Here is a 20,391-nt window from a genome sequence, read left to right on the forward strand (position 1 = left end):
AAGGCGGGCGGACAGGCGGGCAGGCAAGGCAAGGCAAGGCAAGGCAAGGCAAGGCAAGGTAGGCAAGTAAAGCACACCTACGCCCGCCCGCCCGTCCACAAGATGGGACCGCAGCAGATGACAACGTCTGGCGGCAGTAGCGAGGTGCGAATGGGTAGGGTGAGATGTTAAAGTAGCGGTACCTGTCCGGGCTGGAAGCGCCCGCGGCCCTTGGTGAGAGGGAAGCGTAGGGCGGAGGGGGGAGGGGCCAAGGTACATAGCCCAGCGCATGCGAGGCCGAAGCAGGCAACGTGCAAAGAGCAGGAAGGGTGCATGTGAGGGATTGCAGGGCGAAGCGCGAGGGCCAGTTAAGAGGGTGTGAGGGTCAGGGAACAGAGAGTTGTGGAATGCCCAACGCCGCAGCTGCAAGCGCTGGGTGGACGGAGCCATGAATACGTCCCCCGGCGTGGGGAACGCCTCTGGTTGCTGGGAACATGTAGGTATACGCAATTGGACGGTGGACATCTGTCTCACCCGGGCTGCTGAGAGAGGACCCCGTGGAGCGACATATGGTGACAGTGAGGGAGGGAGGAGGGTGCCAGAGCCGGGCGCCAAAGCCACAGGAAACAACAGACAGCCCAGGCGAGGGCGAGGGCGAGGGACAGAGGCCTATGCGGGCGAATGGTTGTAAACAAGGAAAGCCACTCACCCATTGTCAATTGTCGGGTAGATCGCGGTCTACTAGAGGACGAGGAGTGGTCGGCTGTTTGGCTGGGATTTGACGTCGTGTTCAGTCGCAAGGTTGCCCGTCAGGTCAGGTACGAGGCGAGGCGTGGCGAGGAGAGGCGAGTGGCTATCTACTGCGGAGGCCGTCTCTGGTACTCGCGCGGAACGGCGAGCTGGACAAGGACAACAGGCGCGTGGTGCTGAGAGGATGGTAAGTAAGCAGACGCTCGATGGCGGAGTAGAAGGACATGCGCAAGCGAGGATACACACGCACTTCGGGAGCTCGGGGTCTGGTGTGATGACAACAAAGGTGTGCTGTGGCGGGATCAAGAGCACCACCTGGGCAGGGTGGAAAGGAATGCAGGGTGCTGCTCTGATCTGCTCTGCTCTGCTCTTTGCGCTCTTTCGTTATGTCTGTCTCTCTCTCTCTCTCTCTCTCTTACTCTCTTTCTCTGGCTAGTATCAGTCCAGTCAAATCCAATCCTGCTGCAGTCGAGGTGTCAGCTTAGGCAGGCTTGGCCAAAAAGATTTCTGCAGGCTGTATGTAGAGTGCGCGACCGAAACGTCGAAAGTGGCGAGACGGGGAAGCGCCCAGTAATAAGGGCAGGAGCGGCAGGACAAGGGCAGCGACGTGGTGGCTGCCCGTTAATGGTGGGACTGTGAGACTGCAAGAATGCGAGGCAGCAAGGCAGCGAAACTTTGCTGTTTGTACCTGGGAAGCTCTACTGAGGCAGGCAGGCAGGTGGCGCGGAGTGGCAGAGATGGGAGGCAGGACTAACAGGGCAGGACTGACAGGACAGAGAAGATGGGAAGATGGACCTTGTTCGGATGTGGATAGCAGTAGAGCGAGGTGGTTGCACGCAGGCTCTAATGAGACAAGGCTCGGTGAGTCGCGGGAGGAGGAGGAGTCTGTCTGGCCGGGACCTGAGAAGGAAGGGGACGGCCGAGCTCAGGCAGCCCTGTAGAGACTGTGTGTAGTCTGGGGCTCGGAGTCTGGAGGAGGGCAGGGCGGGCAGGGCGGTCGTCCTGTCGGATTCAGATGGCAGATGGAGCGGGACCTGGCCTGGGCCTGTCTGGAGTCTAGAGTCTGCAGCTGGATCTCCAGGGAGGCTCCAACTTGCCGGGTATCTGGAGAACAAGTTGCTGGCGCTTCTTTCCAAGCTTCAAAAGAGCTGCCGGCCCTCGCGCCACGAGGTTTGCGAGCTGCGGGTTGGGTTGGGATGGGGGCGGATGGTTGGGTCGCGTTGCGTTGCGTTGCTTTGCGTTGCGTTGCCGTCGGTGCCAATGGCGCGTGGGCAGAGAGGAGGTACGAAGGGAGGGAGGGAACAGGTCAGGCTAGGTATCTAGTCTGCGGTGCGTGTGCAGCTTCGGGGTTGACAAACACGACAGGACGAGGCGAGGCAGCTCGGATTTTTCTCTCTCTCTCTCTCCTCTCTACTGTAGAAATCCAACCGTCTGCGGTCCTGGCTGCATGGTCAAGGCAGGCACAAGGTTAGTCTGGGTGTCTACGCGTTTTGGTTGGCTCGGCGCTGGGGTGGGTACGGTCGAGCAAGGGTGAAGTGGGGGCAGGCTTTTGCAGTCGGTGCTATGCTCCCTCGGGCAGTTTCGAACTGCGCAGCTACCTGCTTTGGGAAGGGTTTCACGCCCACGAGGCCTAGCAGAGGGGGAAGGTTATGGCGGAGGGGGGGGGCGACTTCATCATCACTCAACTGATTGATCACCATCTGGACACCTAGGTACCTACCTACCTGGGACCTGGGTATCTAGATTTCTTAGTACCTGATCAGCATCACAGACGGACAATTACTCAACGAGTCAATTGTGGGAGGTACCATCGCTGTTCTGCTTTCGACATGTCTCTATACGCCAGGCCTCGTGGCTTTGGACACCTTGAGAGTGAACTAAATGGAATCCAAGTCAGACATCGCACAGTAGCAGTTTGATGTCGCGGCCAACTCTTGAACTCGACGAAGGATCCCAAATATTGCTTTTTCCCCGGTCGGCTAACAAGGTCATGGAGAAAACGGAAGGTCGCAGTTTGCTCTTTCTGATCCGTACTGCGAGGTTAGCACCAGCCTTAGCGCTGCAGGCCAAGAAGGAAAACCCCGTTTGAGTTGAATATTGCTTAACACAATAGATACTACCCAGACTACATGGGTAGGTACCTACGTGCGCACACCCCGAGTGTGGTAGTACACCAAGCATCGAGAGGAGACAACACCACGCATTCTGCGACCAACCCTCCTGTCTGCCACTACCTCTCGACTGGTGGTTTGGCGTAGTCATGGCCACTCCCTTGGGCACACACACACACACACACGCATGCACGCACGCGGATACAAGTGAAGGCAACATGGTTTCAGCCGAATGCTCTGCAACCTCTGTCAGCCTGTCCAGCGCTCCAGCTGGCCAGTGAACACGACCGCGTGGGGGTATCCTCAACCAAGCCATGTCATCCTTGTGCTCTGGTAAACTCCCTACCACCTATGAGAAGCTCATGGGGCGGTTTGCCCGGTCGCGAGCTTTGAGCACGTACAGCCCCAGTGCATATGTACACTCCGGTAAAATCTGGCCAACATGTAACTCTGCCATGCAGTACGCCCTAACCTAACCACATGCATGTGCAGCGGTGGGAATCACAGCTCTTTGTCCTATCAGCAGCCCGTCGTGGAGTACGAGGCAGCCAGGATCTACTGTACAATACTGTACTGTATTGTACTCTTCTGTGTTCATTCCTCCCCAAAGCTCGCATTCACTTTTCCAGTCCGCCCGCTCAAGGACACTGTAATCGTTCGCTGGCCTCCGTCTACTAACTGGGCATTGACTCTCCCGGTCAATGTTGACAGAAGAGCTTCGTTACTGTACGAAGGGGCGACACGCCAAAGTTGGGCGCTTGACCGGTGGGGATTTTTCGACTGCCGCAGAACTCAGCTCCTTCTTCCCTCAAGCTTGGAGCGTCGCCTGGCTGCCTTATGGCTGTCTTGAGCATGCAGTCAGTCTCCATGAGCGTGCACGACATTTTTTCTGTCCGCTGACGGGCGAAGCAAGTCAGTGTCCTGTGGACTAATGGACATACTTCACAGGGCAGTAAAGCATGCGGGCCGAGCCCTGCGCTGGCAATAGCTGACAGTGGGCAAGGCCGTACTCGTTCGTTGTCGACTGGCCTCACTGGGCCCTCCATACAGGACTCAAGGCCTCGCGAAAGATACACGACAGGGAGCTGCAGGTGTAGGACTTCTCCTGGTGCATAGGTCAGGTTCGACAGGAGACTGCATTGGGGTCCCGACGCCGGAGAACATGTCCGAGGGAAACACAAACATATCAATGCGTCCGTTAAGTACGCCGGGCTATGGACCCCCCAAAAAGGAGGCAGGTCGACAAGCAGGCGCAAGCCTGGCCTCGCCTTTGCCGTCGAGAAAATCACCCATACTGTGTACATCCTGCACCGTCCACTACAGCCACCAAAGCTAATACAACAAGCGCCAACTGAGGGCGTCCACATGAAGTGATCGGAGCGAATCATTCGTGCGCTCGGGAAGCAACCTGGCTCCTGAAAGGCAACATGTCCGACAGGGCTCAAAAGCAGGAGGGGGTCTCTCACAATCGGAGACACTCAAAGGTTGACCAGGGCTGCGGCTAGCATTCGACCGTTGCTGCACCACGTACACATACGGACTCATAAACTACAGACGCCCATCCCACAGAACTGGCTGGGTCTGTTAAGAACGAGCATGCGATCCTCCATACCTCTATGAGATGTCAGGACACTAGCCTTCACATGTCCGAATAGCTAGTGAACAGCTAGATCATTGACTCTAAGGAGCCATCATTGACGTCCTCCCTCGCCGGCAGGCGAACAGTTCGTTGGAAAATCCACCTACCACACCCTGTTCGAATTCCAGCGCGGACTAAACACCCTCCCCGTAGTGTCTTGAGCCGCCACCTATGTTGGTACGTCTGGATTGGCTCTCTACCGATTCTCATACAGAGCTTAATCTTCACGCGTCCGTTAAAAGACGTGTTTTGGCAACATCGAAGGAGCAAGTTTCTGGGCCTACAAAACATATATGCTCGCACATATGTTGAATACGCTGTAGAGTTGCAGACTTCGCAGCTGGCACTGCCGGTCTTGGCCTTCGTGGCTCGTTGGCGACACAGATTACGGAGTGCTGCCCGTTTTATCTGCCCATGTCTGGCTTCAGTATGTCACTGCACTTAGGGAGCAAGGTGGAAACGGAGCAACACGTCACTGTCCTCTATCGAGATTGGAAGACGGATTGGGGGACCGCTACTGATTGCTACCATTTCACTGGACCCTTGAGCATTTTTCGCCTTGTTATTTCTGCTTGCGGATCATGTACAATCATTTATGCACAAAGCAGATCTCGCCTTGGGTTCTGTTGAAGAGTCCAGTTACCATAACTGAAATTTCGGAGCATTGGGTGGGTAGGCTTCCTGCCGAAACGCAGGCTCCAACACCCTCCATGGAGGCACTCCTGCTGCAATATCCCGGATCACAGCCTGCGCCCTCCTGCACTCCAAATCGTCTTGAGTGCCCAATCCCACCCACCCGGAGTCAATGCGACGTTGCCGCCAGCAGGATCAAAATGATCCGGGAACGACGAGCAGCAGCGCCGGGTGTCTTGCGGTTGCGGTCCCTGCCGGCAGAAGCAGAGGCCACCCAAGAGCTCAATGCGCCGAAAGCATAACAGTGCCAGGTCAAGCGCCTAGATTTTTCACTTCTCTGGTGTAGACGAGGATGATCGGCCGGACTCCACCAGCAGGCCCCAGCTCACCTCGGCTTTGTCATTGGCATTGTCCAGCTACCGTGGGAGTCACCAAACCTCACCAACATGCTGGGAACCCAGTCTACGTCCATCCAGTAGTCCTGGTCAAGGCGCCTGACCCGTTATGAGCAGACGAGTGGCCTGCCGCAATGAGTATGTGATATGCGATCCAGCTTGAGAAGAGAGCTAGGGGGGGTGGGAGGACCGAATGGGCATATCACACCGCCAAACTTCCCGGCAAGGGGCCATCCCTTGAAAAGACATAGGAGAATGGATGCTGGGGTGATCAATTTCTACACAATCGGCTTCAAAACGGCGCAAAGCCCATATGCTTGGTCGGTATGAAACTCTAGCACAATCCTCCTTGGAGTAAACAGATAGCCGGCGGCGACAGCTTCTAGTCCAGCCAATGCCTCCCCGGAGACTCGAGCGGGGAACGCCTTGCCTGGAAAGAACCGAGTAAGGTAATACAGTGTTACCAAGGTTGTCGTTCGAGTCAAGAGGGATTGTCGGTTGGTTGAGAGGTTGTCTCTGTGCAACTTGACCGGCCAAGCCACAAATGACCTGTCATGGGAGATGGCCTGGTGATTGGCCCTGGAAACTTCAGGCTTCCCAACCTGATCTATGATCCATGCGCGTCTTTGAGAAGTCATCGCGCCGGAGAATTGCACCAGCCGAGGGCGCGCTGGAGATCAACGAGGGCTAGTGAGCACTTGCTGAGCAGGGCAAAGATAATAGGGGTTGGGGAGGGGGCCAAATGACGAGAACGCAGCCTGCACGGGCTGGTGAATAGAATATGTGGTTAGGTGGCGAGGCCACTGTGCCTCGATGTGGTTGAGAGGCTTGGGGGCAGCCTCACCAGAAATAGGGCGATTGAGAACGGGTGCAGCGAACCGGCCCGACTGTGTGTGTAGCAATGCTAGCAAGCGTTGCTCTTGGGCTGGATGGACTCTGGGCAGTCATGAGCTGGGTGCCGCGTTTGGCGAAGAGAAGGGTGTTTCGCGACCAGCTTCCACGGCCCGTCGGCAACGTGTGAGGCATCGTAGTGTGATGCACCGTCGACTTTGTAGAACTCTCGACGTTGAATACGTCCTGCAAGGTTCGTCGGGTCTTCCAGCCTGACAGGGCGGAAACACGGACCTTCAGCTCCAGAATTCCCACTTCATGAGAGAGGTACCCGTTTCTTTTTCACAGGCGCACGTACAGGTACCCCCGATTTCATGAGGTGCGCACCCTGGCACAGTGCCGCAGTAGTAAGCATGGTAGCACAGTAATGACTGTTGATAATGTATCTGAGCATGAAACAAAGCATCAAGTTCATGTTGATTATTTTCCAGTGCTTTCACCGATACAAGATACAGCACCATTTTCTACAACTTGCACGTTCTCGATCAAGTACCTAGTGATGTCTGTGCAGCCTACAAGTACCTAGGTAGTTTCACAATACGGGAACAACCCTGGAGAGCACACGCCCCAGACTTTGTAGACTATTTACTGTAGTCTACCTAGGCGAGCTAGGTACACAGGTGCCTACCGGTACCCGCCTGCATGTGGAGCCACTTTTTTTTCCTCCCATCAAAGATACCCGCGTCATGAGATGATCTGCTTGCAGTGAACCTCCACCATCTGCTAGGGCAAGGCATCCTCAGTATCGACAACAACCATGGCTCCGATCGCTCGCAGGTTAACATACTGCGCACCATCCTACCTTACAGCAGGAAGGCTTATACATGGATTGCCACAGCGGGCGCCTTGCGCGTCCCCTCCAGCTTGCGTCGCCCTGCTCCGTCAAAAACGCTGCCATCTAACCACCTCCGCCACGCCAACTACCCCCGCAACCTCACCACGGCCAAACCGATCACGACGGCGTTCATTGCCCGAGAGTTCCTCCCTGCTGTCCCACCGCCGCTCGTATCACTCCTACGACCACCCGCCTTCTCCTGGCCTGTTCTCCCCGACCGAGCGCGCAATCTTGACCGCAGCATACGCACACATTCCTCAGCATGGCTTCACACTAAAAGCCCTGGCTCTCGGCGCGAGAGATGCTGGCTACCTGGATATAAGTACCAACCTACTCACCGACGGAGTCTTCACCCTGGTCCAATGGCACCTTGTGGCACAGCGGGAGGCTCTGGCCGGAAAGGCGAAGCGCCTGTTCGAGGATGAGGAGGCCCCGAGACTCGGTCTGGGAGCCAAGGTCGAAATGTTGACGTGGGAGAGGCTCATGGGAAACAAACATGTCATTGGAAAGCTCCAAGAGGTGAGTCGAGACAATCTCAACACGCACCAGAATAGCTGACAAGAGATCTCGCGGAGCAGGCACTAGCCATCATGGCTCAACCGTCCTGCGTCCCGGTATCCCTCGGTGAGCTGGCCAAGCTTTCCGACGAGATATGGTTTCTCGTAGGCGATACGGCCGTGGACCCTTCCTGGTACACCAAGCGCGCGTCATTGTCCACCATCTATGCATCAACCGAGTTGTTCATGACGACCGACCACTCCGATGGATTTTCCGAGACGAGGAAATTCCTCCAGAGGAGACTAGCCGAGACACAGGAGATTGGCGGTACGTTGAGGTCAATAGGGACCTGGGTGGGCTTTACAGCCAGTGCGGGCTTAAATGTCCTTAGGAGCAAGGGCCTACGGATATAGCACGGCCATGGAGAACTCTACTTGAAGAGACCGTCAAACTATAAGCTGGGAACACACACCAAGATGAGACTGGTCTTTAATGAAGGCCGCTCTGCTGCCGAGCCCTCGGCGTCAAACGAGTGTTGAAGATCATAGGACTGTGCCTTGACTGCAGCGAGTCGTCTAAGAATAGCAGTGCTCAGGCCAGGAGATGTAAATAATGCTACGAGAAATTCGCGATGCCAAATGCAAAGCATCGCAGCCGCAACCCCCTCTGCCGGGCCCAACGACCATGGATCCCGTCACAAGTGCAAGGTGGCGTAGCCTCACTTTATCAGGGCAAAATACACAGATCACCGTGTCTAAAGGTCTGCAAGCCGTCTTTGACGGGGGTCCGTCAACCTGGAGTCGGTCAGTCAATTAGAGTCTTACTGGGAACTAAGATCGGAAAACCATTCTAACGTACCTGGTGACCTTCACATCCTTGTCCAAGCTCGCCCGTCCCTCAATGGCGTTGGGTGTGATGAGTATGTACTGCCGGCTGATCGAGCTGCGCGCGGCGGAAATCTGCAGTGTGTCAGTGACAGCGTCCCTTCAGCATTATGGGGTATCTCCTCCGTACCAGCATGTTCGTGCTGATGGCGCGATTGACGTTGTCCATGAAGACGTCGAACTCGTCCAAGCAGCGGAGTGGTGAGCCCATGGCTTCCCATATCGCCAGCAACAAACAAATGGAAGAGAAAGACTTCTCGCCTCCAGAGAGTGTCTTGGTGTTGCGAGCCGCAGCATTTCTGCGAGTCTTGTCCGGCTCGACTTGTACTTCGAGAGTGTGAGCCTCATGATCCAGTATGAGCCTGCCCCTGAAGTCACGCTCGCTGAGCAGGAACATGAAGTTGGCGCGGGAGTTCGAAGAGATGTAGCGTTGGAACATTCTCCACTTCTCCAGCCGATTCCTAAGGAGATTCTTGAACCCCTTGTTGGCCGAGCTGACCAGGTCTATCTCCTTCTTGAGCTGCTCGAGGTCTGCTTTGGCTGTGTTCGCTCGAGCTATAACCTGCTCGTCAGTCGTGCCGCGTTTGCGCTCGCGCTCTTTGAGAGTCCTTCGCAAAGACTGATACTTGGTCAATATTGCTTCGTATGTCTCTCCTTCACCAACGTGGGCCCGTTGTGGACACGCTTCTGATGCTTCTGCGGTATGTCCGCGGACTGTCTCCTCCAGGCGCTCTCGCTTGCCCTCCAGCCTGGCCTTCTCGTTTTGCGCCATCTGCAGGTTGTCATGGGCCTCGTTCTTCTTTTGCACTGAGATGCTGCGTGAGTCGGTGCACCTCTTCACTTTATCTTCAGCCTTCTTCAATCTCGCCTCGAATTCTCTTAGGTTTTTTTTCTCGCTCTTCAAGACCCCTCTCAAGGCCTCGACCCGGCCATTCTGCTCTGCTTTTCTGAGAGTAATCGAACCGTATTGACCGCCGTGGAAGTCGTGATCGTCCTGAGCCTTCTTCAGGTCTTCGCGAAGTATCTCGAGCCGCCCATCAGCCCCATCGAAGGAGTCAATGTCACGTTGAATGTCTTCGATCTCCACCTGGATCTCTCGTAACCTCTGTTTGTTCTGGTCCACGGTCTTCTTAGCTTCTGCCAATTCCCGCCGGCACTGCTGAACAGTCTGCTGTTGCTGGTGCTTCTGATTCCCTAGTTCTCTCAGCTCCAGTTCGAGATGGTTCATTCTCTCATTTTGAACAGATGTTTCTTGGAGGGAGTCACTCCGCAGACGAGGCTTCTGGTTCCGATCTGGCGGGCGGATCGGAGAGGAGTTGATCCTATTTGCATTAGCAACAACGCGCACACCCCATCCAAACCCCCTTTCTTTGAAGAGATGAATGCAGGCAGCAACGTTGCGTGGAGGTGCAGAGCCAACCACCATGATGCGATCAGCATCCTGCTTTGTTTCAACGAGTATGGTCTGCTCAATACGATGATTGATGATCAGTTGGGACCGAATGAGTGGCTGATCGATCTTGAGGATCCGCAAAATCGTGTCGAACTTCTCCTCGGGCTCTGTCTTCGAGGTGTCAATCGGTCTGCTGTTTCCAATGAAGATAGGACACCTGTTCAAGCCCAAGCGCTTCATCATGTCACGTAGCCGCTGTTGGTCGCGCTTGCTCGTGACTATGAATCCATTCAGCGTCTCCCCAAACGTTCTCTCCAAAATGGGCGACCAAACGGGCTTCTTGACCTGGACGTGGGCGCCGATGGGTCCGATGGGCTTGTTATCAAAGTTTGCATCGTGCTCGATCATCCTGAGTAGGTTCGGCACCTGTTGCTCGTACCCCTCATAAAGCGATGCTTGGCCTCGCTCCAGCTCCTTGATCCTGTTCTGTGTCGCTTTGATATCGTCCCGCTTCTGGACGATGTACTTGTCGATAGTTTGAGACTCTTTGTTTGCGGCCTCTAAGGTCTTGTTGATACTAGGGATGCGCTGCCTGGCATCTTCGGACTCCGCCTCGACTTCACGGGACTTGGCCTGGGCCGCCTCCAACTCTTCAGCCTTGCGGGCATGGGCATCTCCGTTCAAGTCTTGCAATCGTTGTTCTTCCACCTGTATCTTGTCCTGATATACCTTGACGCTGTTCAACGCATTTTGTGCCTGAGATCGGGCATCACGTTCGTCTTTGTGGATTTTCTCAAGGTCCTTTTGCGCATCGCCAACTTCCTGTTGCGCCTTATCCACGTTAGTCTTGAGGACCTCCCCGTCTTCTTTGGTGACTCGCAGAGCTTCCTCGGCCTGTGCCAGCTGGTCATCCACGACCTCTAGCTCTTGAGTCCTCTGCGTGAGCACGTGCTGTGCGTCCGCAACCTCTCCATCGGCCTGGTCGATTCTCCGTTCGTTTCGCTCTGCTTCGCGCTCGGCTTCAACCACCTGGGCCCAGATCGCTTTTTGAGACAGCAAGCGACACTCTTTGCGCATGTCCTCGGCTTGCAAGAAGATTTCATACTCCCTTCTCGACTTCTCATACTCCCTTTGCGCGTGTTCCAACTTGATCTCGAGGTCGCCTTCTTTGTGTTCATTCGAGGTTGCGTACTCTTCGATGACGCGGTAGTCGTCGTCAAGCTGTTGCAGCTGGACGCCCTGGAGAAAGAACTTGTATTTGAGCTTAGCCGAGGCCTGGTTGAGAAACTGCCGTGCGTTGTCTTGAGAAAGAATATTCAATGGATTGTCGACCTGGAGACAGTAATACTCGACGATCTGGTCCACTTCGGACTTCTTGTCTGATATTACCTTGCCTGTCTGGGATTTGAGGCGAAAGCCGCTCCCACCATTCCGATTGAAGTGTCTTTCGACGATGATGACGTCGCCGTAAGTGTCGCGCTGATATGCATCATGGCCTTGGTTTTTGATCTTGACAATCAACACTGAGCTTTCTGCTCCCTCCTTGATAAAGTTCTTCAAGCTTCCGCCGCGATTTGTGGAGCTTGCTTTCGCGCCCAGGCAGAGGGTTATCGCGGTGAGAACCGCGCTTTTGCCGCTTCCATTCTCACCAACAATAAAGTTGAGCAGTGGGCCCAGCTCGACATGTAGTCTCTTGTGGCACATGAAGTTGATGCATTCGATGCTTTCAAGGATGCCGTTCTCAGCAGCGTGGTTCAGATCCCCAGCGCGATTACTTCGACGGGCAAGGCTCTTCTGTTGCAGCCTCTGAGTGGCGCGCCGGTCGTCCTCGTCGGCATGCTCCAGATGTTTGAAGCCTGCATCTCGCATGATTTCATATTGCGTAGCTGCTGGTTCATCGTAGCGATCTGCTGCCTCTTCCATCGAGACATCACCGTCTTCTTCCGTGGATGCATTTGAAGGTTCGCGAATGGCCCTAGCCCCGGCTCTGGGCGGCGCAGACTTCTTGTGGACATCATTCGGCTGCGAGAGACGAGCGCGTTTCCTCTGCTACACACCTCATGTCAGCTGGGGCAAAGCTTGTGCCATGTACCGTGTTCGCTGACGACAAGCACAGAAGCTTGGACGGGGGCAGAAGAGACGGCAGGACGTACTGGCTCGCTTCGCAGCTCAGAGCTTGCCTGTCGAACATCCACGAGCTCATCCTCTTGTTCGCTGTCGTCGCCGGCTTCTTCGCGTCGACCACGCTTTCGAGGCGCGGCGCTGATGTTGTTTACCGTAAGTCCAGGCATTTTTAGAGATAAGAATGACCCTCGCAAGCCTCAATTTCGAGATCACCCTGCAGTATCGGGGAGGCTGCTATGGCGGTATGTTGAGTAGGTGAGTGATTGCACAGCATCGCTGTCGCAATCGCGGTTGGGCGCATTTACGGGAGACGCGCACCGCGTTTTGGGACGTGGGTACCTGGGTAGGTACTGCACCGCTCCGCTGTGGTTGAGGTACTTGGTTTTTGGGGCAGCGCTAACAGCAGACGACAGCGCAGGTCCAGCTGTTCCGAGGCTCCAAGGTTCCAAGGTTGTATGAAGAATGTGTGCAGAAGGCAGGCTTTCCCTGCAGGTGCCTGCAGCCCAGGATGCTGAGCGTCAGACTTAAGACAGATAGATAGATAGATAGATACCTGGAAACGGTGGTGCTGTTGTGCGGTGGTGCTGGTCCACATAAATGCTATAGTAGGTGGATGTTGGCCAGCCTACAGCAGGCCTGCACGTTCTTACGCCCCACCACTCACGACTGTACCTGCATATCACTTCGGAAAGCCAAGGGCAAGGCTTCATTCCACTCGGCCTGACAAGAGCCACCCACAACAGCCCCTTGACGGACGAGTTGTCGGACGAGAATGGCAGAACAAGCTGGCCCCCAATCAGCAGGTACTTCAGATGGCACATTCAAGGGCTTCGAAAGATGTCTGCCCGAGAACTGTGTCGAGTACATGCTGTTCATCATTGACAGCCAACTCCAGCCCCAGCAGATATTCTCGCGCCTGGAAACTGTACGGAAGGCCGCTGTGCAGCTCTCGAGCCAGCTCACAAGTGAATATATATGGCAGCGTGATGCCTTCGGTCTCGAGGTCACAACCGACAAAGGTGCGGATACGAACCCTCCTCCCCCGGGCCGCTGCAAGGTTGATCTCATTGACAGAAACCGCCAGGCCTGGTCTATCTGCACGGCATCACCGACTATGGAGATTCGATAGAGGATGAATGGCTCATTGTCTACATACTTCGCGAGCTGACTCAAAAGTTTCCCGACCTGTGGGTGCGGGTTTCCGATAGCGATGGCGAGTTCCTGCTTGTTGAGGCTGCCAATGTGCTACCAAAGTGGTTGAGCCCGGAGAACGATGCCAACAGGGCGTGGGTACACGGCGGCCAATTGCGCATCATACCTCTTACCCTAGATGTTCGCTCAAACCCTGAGAAGAACATGATGCTCTCCGAGGCAGTCGGTATTCTCCAATCCGCTGCTCACACACTCATACACTCGCCCTTTGTGGAGGCTGAGGCTTTCTACCGACTCGAAAAGTATCCCGCCCAAATCCAGGACTCTATACACCACGCCGTAGTCTCAGTGCCGAGGCGACTCGCATATTTGATCCATGAGGTTCCAAAGGCCATTGCGCCGGCTGTGGAGGCATTCTACCTCAGAGATCCCATCGCCATGAAACCCTTAACGTCATCTTCTGCCGACTTACTTATCTTTCCGCCGAGGGACTTCGTTGATATGAGCGTCAAATTCACAAAGGTTCTTTACGCACAGCTGAAGTCTCAGGTCTTTCCGGCTCCTTCTTCCTGGAATGACGTTTTTGTGTCTTCAGAGAGGCAAGCAGCCGCCGACGGCAGCAGCGCCGCCCAAAAGAAGCACGCAATGCTTGAGCTAGGCATGAAGGTCACTTGCGGGTTTGAGATGCTGGCAAAAACCACAGCCAAGAATAATAATCGTGCGGTCCGGGAAATTGCCCTCCTACTAGAAGACTTGGCCGAGGATGGAGACTCGGTCCTCCCCAAGGATGCTGACATCGCATCTTGGAAGGACTGCACGCGCGATGACGACGATTCATGGATGGACATAGACTTTCAAGATTTTGATAAGGAGCTTGACGGCAGGAGAGACACCCCAAAGGCGGGCGCTTTCGGTGACGCCAGTGCTCATGCTGATCTTCGAAGGATCGTATCGCGCTTCGAGGCGTTCCTAAATGACGATAGCGCGGGCCTTGACGGAGCCGAACATGATGAGATGGATGAGGATGATGAGGACGAAGACGACGAAGACTACGAAGAGGATACCGACAGCGAGGATCGTGAAATCAGCTTTGATGAGGAAGAATTTGCTCGCATGATGCGTGAGATGATGGGGCTGCCGGTGGACGCCAACAAGGCCGCGCATGGGCGCAACAGGAAGGCATCCGTGGCAGATGTGCCAGAGGTTGATCGTGAAGATGAAGAAATTATGCAATTATCAAAGCAGATGGAGTTAGAATTGAACGAGCACGGGGCGCTGGCTTTGGACCCCAGGCCGGAGGACTCCAGGGCTCTCAAAGACAAGGGCAAGAACAGGGCGGGAGCAGCGTCGGGGAAGACAACCCTTGGTGGCATTGATGACGATAGCGAGTCCGACGAAGTTGACATCGACTATAACCTGGCAAAGAACATCCTGGAGAGCTTCAAAGGCCAGGCTGGTATGGCTGGGCCCGTCGGAACAATGCTCGCCGGCATGGGCATTCGGCTACCTCGTGACGAAGGTGAGGATGAACAAAGTCATCCTTAGGGGCGACTTCCAACTTCATGCACTAGAAATGCGCCATCTCTGTACTTCTGTCGTTCTTCATCTTTAAAGGCTGTCTGATTGCATACACGGGTCACGCAAACACGATACAGCTGCAAATCTCCCGCTTTACTGCCCGCATGACTTCTTGCCAGCTGGCGACCACCTCTTGGATCGGATAAATAAGACCTCTCCTAACTATAGCTAGGTCCAGCACGGATATATTCGATGCGTGGGAAGAACCAGAGTAGGCAACTGAGGAGATGGAGTTTTAAGGGGGGGTGTATAAATAACATAAGTAGGATCTCGAGGCCAAGGAGTCTAGGGAGAAGAGACCCGAGCCTCTGATGGGAATGACAGTAGAGGACAGCTCCTGGATGAGTTGCCAGGATGGACAAGGCAGTCACAGGGCTTGGGCGAAGGAATTTTGACAACCTGTTCCACAGACATCACCCCATCCTTGTTGTCTGGTGAGAATACAGTTTCGCCTCTTTCTGTATGAAGTAACACTGTCGCAAAAAAACACTGTCGGGCAAAAGTCAACGTAATACATGAACGCGCGTTTTACTAGCTGAATCGTGGGTTTTGTGTCTCCAATGAATACCTGGCAATAGCGATTATGGGATATATGTCTACTCTGACATGATACAAAGAACCTTTTAGGTATGCCGAGACACCTTTGACAGAACTCTTATCTCGACCCCCGCCAAACGACCTGCGCCTAGCTCAACTATCTACAGTTGAAGTTCTGGCTACAGGTCTCAAGCAACTGCGTGGTGTAAAAGTTGACGACTCAAGGGACATGTTCGTTCGTACTCCCCCCCCCCCCCTATCCAACTACACCTACCCGATTATTTACTCTATCAGACGACTGTCGTTGCTCCCTATCCACCCAGAAATGTTTTATTCAGCCTGGTGTTCCGCTTTGGTCAAACTGTCACGTCAGAGAATTTACACTAGAGAATTTGCATTTTTTTAGAAGGTGAAACAGTCATGAGGTCTCTGTGTTAGTTGTCAAACATCCATGTATGATAAGTATATTGGCAGTAATGATATCTCTATTTCGTCATACATGCTATATAAAATACTACGGGATATGACAGAAGCGATACCTCTTTGGGACATCTTCTTTGCTCCCTTTTCTTCTTCCGAAAAGAAAAGAAAAGAAATAAATCAAGAAACAAAAAGATCCTTGCCCTCCTCCAATGACAATCACACATCAAATCTAATCACTTTCAAGGTCTAGGACCCCACATGCAACCATCGATTATGGTACCAACATCTTCCCATTCCGAGTCAGCCGCCTCCTAAATAATACATCTAGAAGAACCTTGCTACATCGCAAATACTCTCATACAAGTTTGTTTTCCCCCATCATTATTATTAAACGAAAATGAACGAGTATCCATTGATTTGAAACTAAGCCATTCGGGAACGCGACGTCTTGATTCTAAAATTTCTTAGGGACTGGGCTTTCCTGACTCTACCTCGCGTGTCTTCTTTGAAGTCTTGACCTGGTTCTCATGTTGGACCAGTTATCTGGGCCGCTAGCGCTAGTGCCCATATCGGAACAAGAATTCTATGCATGCCCTCCTTAGATCCCATGTGAATAAGCTACTTGCGTCTCTGTCACCTGGCTTCTTCGAATTTGTAATAAAAGGCTTTATTGCATGCAAGAGCCGACGTGCCTTGATTGTAGCTCGTAGACATGTAGCAATTGTCCAACGAGGAAAACGCTCGAACAATGTGCTTTATGAAGGATGATAGAGTAATTAGGATTTCCCCAGACACGGTCAGGTATGGGCCGAATCAGTCACCCAAGCACGGACTGATGCTCGATGTGCCCTATGATGGCTGAACTCGTAGGTCCCTGAACGGACCTAGATGCCGCTACTATTTTCGGCTTTTACTGTTCCTTCCTTGATTTCGGTTGACAGTTTGTACAGTTCAGTCAGGTTGTATCTCTTCAGACTCTCCCAATCGCCTGGAACGACGCTCAGCCCGCATACGGTCTGTGTGCATCCGTTAGAATCTGGATATCGCAAAGGGGGACACATGGCCATACCTGGTAGATGTCCACTAGTATAACCTTATCTGGAGCGCCAAGGTTCACTTTGTGCACAGGATCAATGGTATCTGCAATACGTTTGATCACATTGTCCCTCTTCAGAGTATTGTGACTGCGGATGGACGGCCGGATAGCGAACTGTAGGCCCAGAAATCAGTGGAAATATGAATCATGCGGACTCATAACCTTACCGTGGCTGGCTGAGAATCGTGATCCGCCCCAGCATGCTCGTTCTCCGCCTGGTCACCTGTGGCTTCGGACTTCGCGTGCTCTCTGGTGTCCGCCGATTTGAGCTTGAAGTGGCAGGCAAGGGCTTTTCTGGCCGCTTCATCCAGACCAGTCTCGGAAGCTTTTTCAATGACAGTGAGTGGTGTCAGCCTGTTGAGATACCGGGCCTTGGCCCCTCCGTGACCAGCATTAGCCGCATCCTGACAGATGCGCCGGGAGAACTCGACCGGTTCTATGGGAGCCTTGCATCGCATGAAAAGCAAGCACTCTTCTTTGATGCGAACTTCTGTGAGAACACGGTCGGAGGATTGCTTTCCCTTGTCTTTTAAGGCGCTGACCTCCTTTAGGATGGCGGATTCGATGTCCTCGTCTCCCGCATCCGATTCGTCGCAGCTCGACTTGATCCCGTACATTTTGTCGGCATACTGCAGCACTGTGAGCATGTCTCGTGTATCTGGAGTGCCAGGGGCCAGCAGACCTCATCGAACAAAAGTTCCATCTCCCTTGCAGCCTTGCCCTTCACGTGCAGGGGGCAGGTTACCCAGATGCCCATGTCGCCGGGCTCGATGACATTGGCTTTGGGTCTGTCTGAGGCATTTGCCTTCGGCACTCTCCACTTGCCATTATTGCCCTTCTATGAATTTGGTCAGACTAGCTCGCCGATAGGCATGAGGTGAGGCTGCTTCGAGGCAAGCATGACGAGATATTGTGTCGAGAATTGCATATGGCCTTGTCCGTCGGAGCAGGGACTTACCTTCTTTTTCTTGAAAGCAGGAGCACCTGCAGCGTCATTGCCGGCTTTTCTCTTAGTCGAGTCTGTCATCTCAAGTGTGCTGCCGTACCTGGTGAGCTTGCAGTATTTGTGAATCCAGATGGGCGTGCGATTCGAAAATTCAATGTTCCCAACTGGCGTAGTTTGGGGCCAGCAAAGTAGGGTTTAACCCTAGATCATATGTTTCACCCCACCCCGAAATCAACTACAGACGTGGGAAACGAAGTAGATATATGGGGTGCGGGGTGGGTAAAAATGTTGTTCAATACCCATCGAAGGAGAAAAAAGGGCCCCATCACTGTGATTGCGTCTGGTATTGTATTCCGCTTTTATCCTGTCCTAGGTGCGTCGACGACGCATAACTGCATGCATACTGTCTACTGCGTGCATGGGTATCAAAGTGTCTGCCATTAACATCGCATCACATCACATCACATCACATCACAGTGCAAGCCGAGTGCTTGTACTCATCCCCGAATATCTCTCGGCCTCTCTCTATCTCGTTAGCCCTCTGCTTCTCGTCTGTCTCTCGGCGAAAATACAACCGCATGAATTTTTCCAGGTTTTTGTCGATGTTTGCTGCCAATCAAAATTAGTATGGCTTCTGATCCTAGCCGAGGGTTTTGCACAAGTGGCAAGGTGAGGTGAGTGCGCCATCACACTTACACAGATCAGCCTCCATAACAACCTCGTCGCGGCAGAGGGGGCACTGTTTCTTGCTCTCCCGCTGCATCTTGATGACGCAACGGACACAAAAGATGTGCGAGCACCTTAGACGGACAGGGTACCAGGCAATGGAGAAGCAGATTGGGCAGGTGTAGTCATCGACTCGGGGTACAACCGAAACGACCTCATGGGCGAGCTGAGCACACATCTTCTTGGCCACGTTCCCGGCGAGAAACTTCTGCGACCGAACGGCTGCGCGGAACGAGACAGATGCGCCGAGGCTCGTCCGTTTGTCAAATTCTGCTTGTCATGTCAGTGCCTGCTGTATGCCAGGAAGGCCAGTAGGAAGGTCCGTTGGGCCATGTCACGCACTCTTGAGGATTTTGTTGATAGCTGTCTTGTTGATCTCCTGGAATTTGAGGTTCTGGAGCAGCGTCGCGTTGAGCTGCAGGAAGCGGTTATAGGCGAGCCGGCTGGATGGCATTTTGAACTTGCTTAACAAGTCACGCTTCTGAATTTCCTTCTGAAACCAAACAAGGTTCTGCACGGCTCTTGCGCTCGACCGAGAGCCATGGTCGATTTCATGGGAGGAGAAGAAGATTTGAGCATCGACGTAGACGTCAAAAATTTCTCGCCAGCGGTTGAGGTCCGACTTTGAGAACTTTGAGGGCCTGGTAACGGCCGAAACCTCGTGGCCAAGGGTGGTGATGTCGCCTTCCATAGACTTCTCCTCTTGCTGCTGAAGGATGTCTAGACTGTCGACATCGCTCTGGAGGATGTTGAAGAACTCGCCATCGAAGACCAAAGGAATCTCGATGCGCTCGATTCCCGCCTCGGTTAACACCGACTGCCCCTCGGGCAGTTGGGACTCATGGTCCGTGGTCACGGCGTCCGGAGTCGGGACGGGCTCCAGGCCTAGCAGGGGGAGCTGCTTCCCGGACAGCCTTTGGAGGAGTTCCCTCGATGCAGGAGAAAGGGCAGCATCGACAGGTTGGCCATCCTGAAGATGTACAAAGACGGTCAGGCACGGGCGCAGCGAGTGCGAGGGGGCTTGGTCGAGGTTGTAGCGGGCCATCGGGACGGGCACGCCGTCGGGGGACATAGTCTGGGCGGCCCGGAGCTGTTGCAGAGTGCCCTTGTCAAGGCCGAGGCTCTGCAGCTCCTGCTGAACCTTCTTTAGGCATTTTTTAAGCTGCGAGTAAGGTATGGCGGCCTCGCGCCAGTGGTCAGGAAAGGCCTCCCGTTCAAGGGTCTCCTTGAACTGGTGCGCGAACTTCATCTTGGACCTGGAGCGTTGAAGGAAGGGCTGATGGATGATGAAGATGCTGCTGCTGCTGCTGCTGATGATGATGACGATGACGACGGGCGTGGTCCGCGAGGGCCCCGCGCACGACTACGAACGCAGCTTGGGAATGGGTAGTGCAACAAGTGACAGCGTCGCCGGTAGATGCATCTCGGCCCAGGACGCGATGGCGACCGTGTGTCGTCGCGGAGGAAGCTGGGGATGTCTGGCTACAGCCTGGCCAGCCGTGAGTCTGAGGGGAGGGACGATGCGAAATGGCCCAAGTAACCATGCAATTGTTGGCTCTGTCCGAGATTGACAGCGAGCAGAAGCAATGAAGGGCGAGTGGGAATTCTCTGCGCGGCGGACATTGGCGCCGTTGCCCCTTTGCAGGTCAGGTCAGGTCAAGTCGGCTCTGTTGCGGAAGACCTTGATGCAGACCCAGATCGTCACCCACGCTCAATCAAGCGCTTCTCTACCAGTTCCTTGGCCCAGTTGAAGCAGCTCGAGTCAGGACACCACCAAGCTTGACAGCATTGGTCTACCGTA

The 20,391-nt window shown here is 54.1% G+C and overlaps 4 protein-coding genes across 4 annotated transcripts; 2 read left to right on the top strand and 2 right to left on the bottom strand.

Annotated features, from left to right (window-relative positions):
* Nucleotides 1–7,155: 7,155 nt before the first annotated feature.
* J7T55_004106 (uncharacterized protein) lies at nucleotides 7,156–8,447 on the top strand (the record flags this gene model as incomplete). Its single annotated transcript, XM_053144783.1, has 3 exons — nucleotides 7,156–7,752; nucleotides 7,812–8,058; nucleotides 8,386–8,447. The coding sequence occupies 3 exons, from the start codon at nucleotides 7,156–7,158 to the stop codon at nucleotides 8,445–8,447; spliced, it is 906 nt and encodes a 301-aa protein (XP_052992606.1).
* Nucleotides 8,448–8,485: 38 nt separating this feature from the next.
* J7T55_004107 (dna repair protein) lies at nucleotides 8,486–12,299 on the bottom strand (the record flags this gene model as incomplete). The annotated part of the gene is made up of 4 exons (XM_053144784.1): nucleotides 8,486–8,525; nucleotides 8,590–8,690; nucleotides 8,746–12,057; nucleotides 12,162–12,299. 4 exons carry the CDS (start codon nucleotides 12,297–12,299, stop codon nucleotides 8,486–8,488), a joined length of 3,591 nt encoding a protein of 1,196 aa, XP_052992607.1.
* A 605-nt stretch (nucleotides 12,300–12,904) lies between these two features.
* J7T55_004108 (uncharacterized protein) lies at nucleotides 12,905–14,829 on the top strand (the record flags this gene model as incomplete). The annotated part of the gene is made up of 2 exons (XM_053144785.1): nucleotides 12,905–13,151; nucleotides 13,217–14,829. 2 exons carry the CDS (start codon nucleotides 12,905–12,907, stop codon nucleotides 14,827–14,829), a joined length of 1,860 nt encoding a protein of 619 aa, XP_052992608.1.
* A 1,877-nt stretch (nucleotides 14,830–16,706) lies between these two features.
* J7T55_004109 (ring-14 protein) lies at nucleotides 16,707–19,839 on the bottom strand (the record flags this gene model as incomplete). The annotated part of the gene is made up of 8 exons (XM_053144786.1): nucleotides 16,707–16,838; nucleotides 16,892–17,032; nucleotides 17,086–17,547; nucleotides 17,601–17,756; nucleotides 17,877–17,964; nucleotides 18,362–18,473; nucleotides 18,561–18,860; nucleotides 18,933–19,839. 8 exons carry the CDS (start codon nucleotides 19,837–19,839, stop codon nucleotides 16,707–16,709), a joined length of 2,298 nt encoding a protein of 765 aa, XP_052992609.1.
* Between the last annotated feature and the right edge of the window lie 552 nt (nucleotides 19,840–20,391).

Source organism: Diaporthe amygdali (assembly GCF_026229845.1).
Source record: "Diaporthe amygdali strain CAA958 chromosome Unknown NODE_18_length_871485_cov_64_394520, whole genome shotgun sequence".
NCBI classification, from domain to species: domain Eukaryota; kingdom Fungi; phylum Ascomycota; class Sordariomycetes; order Diaporthales; family Diaporthaceae; genus Diaporthe; species Diaporthe amygdali.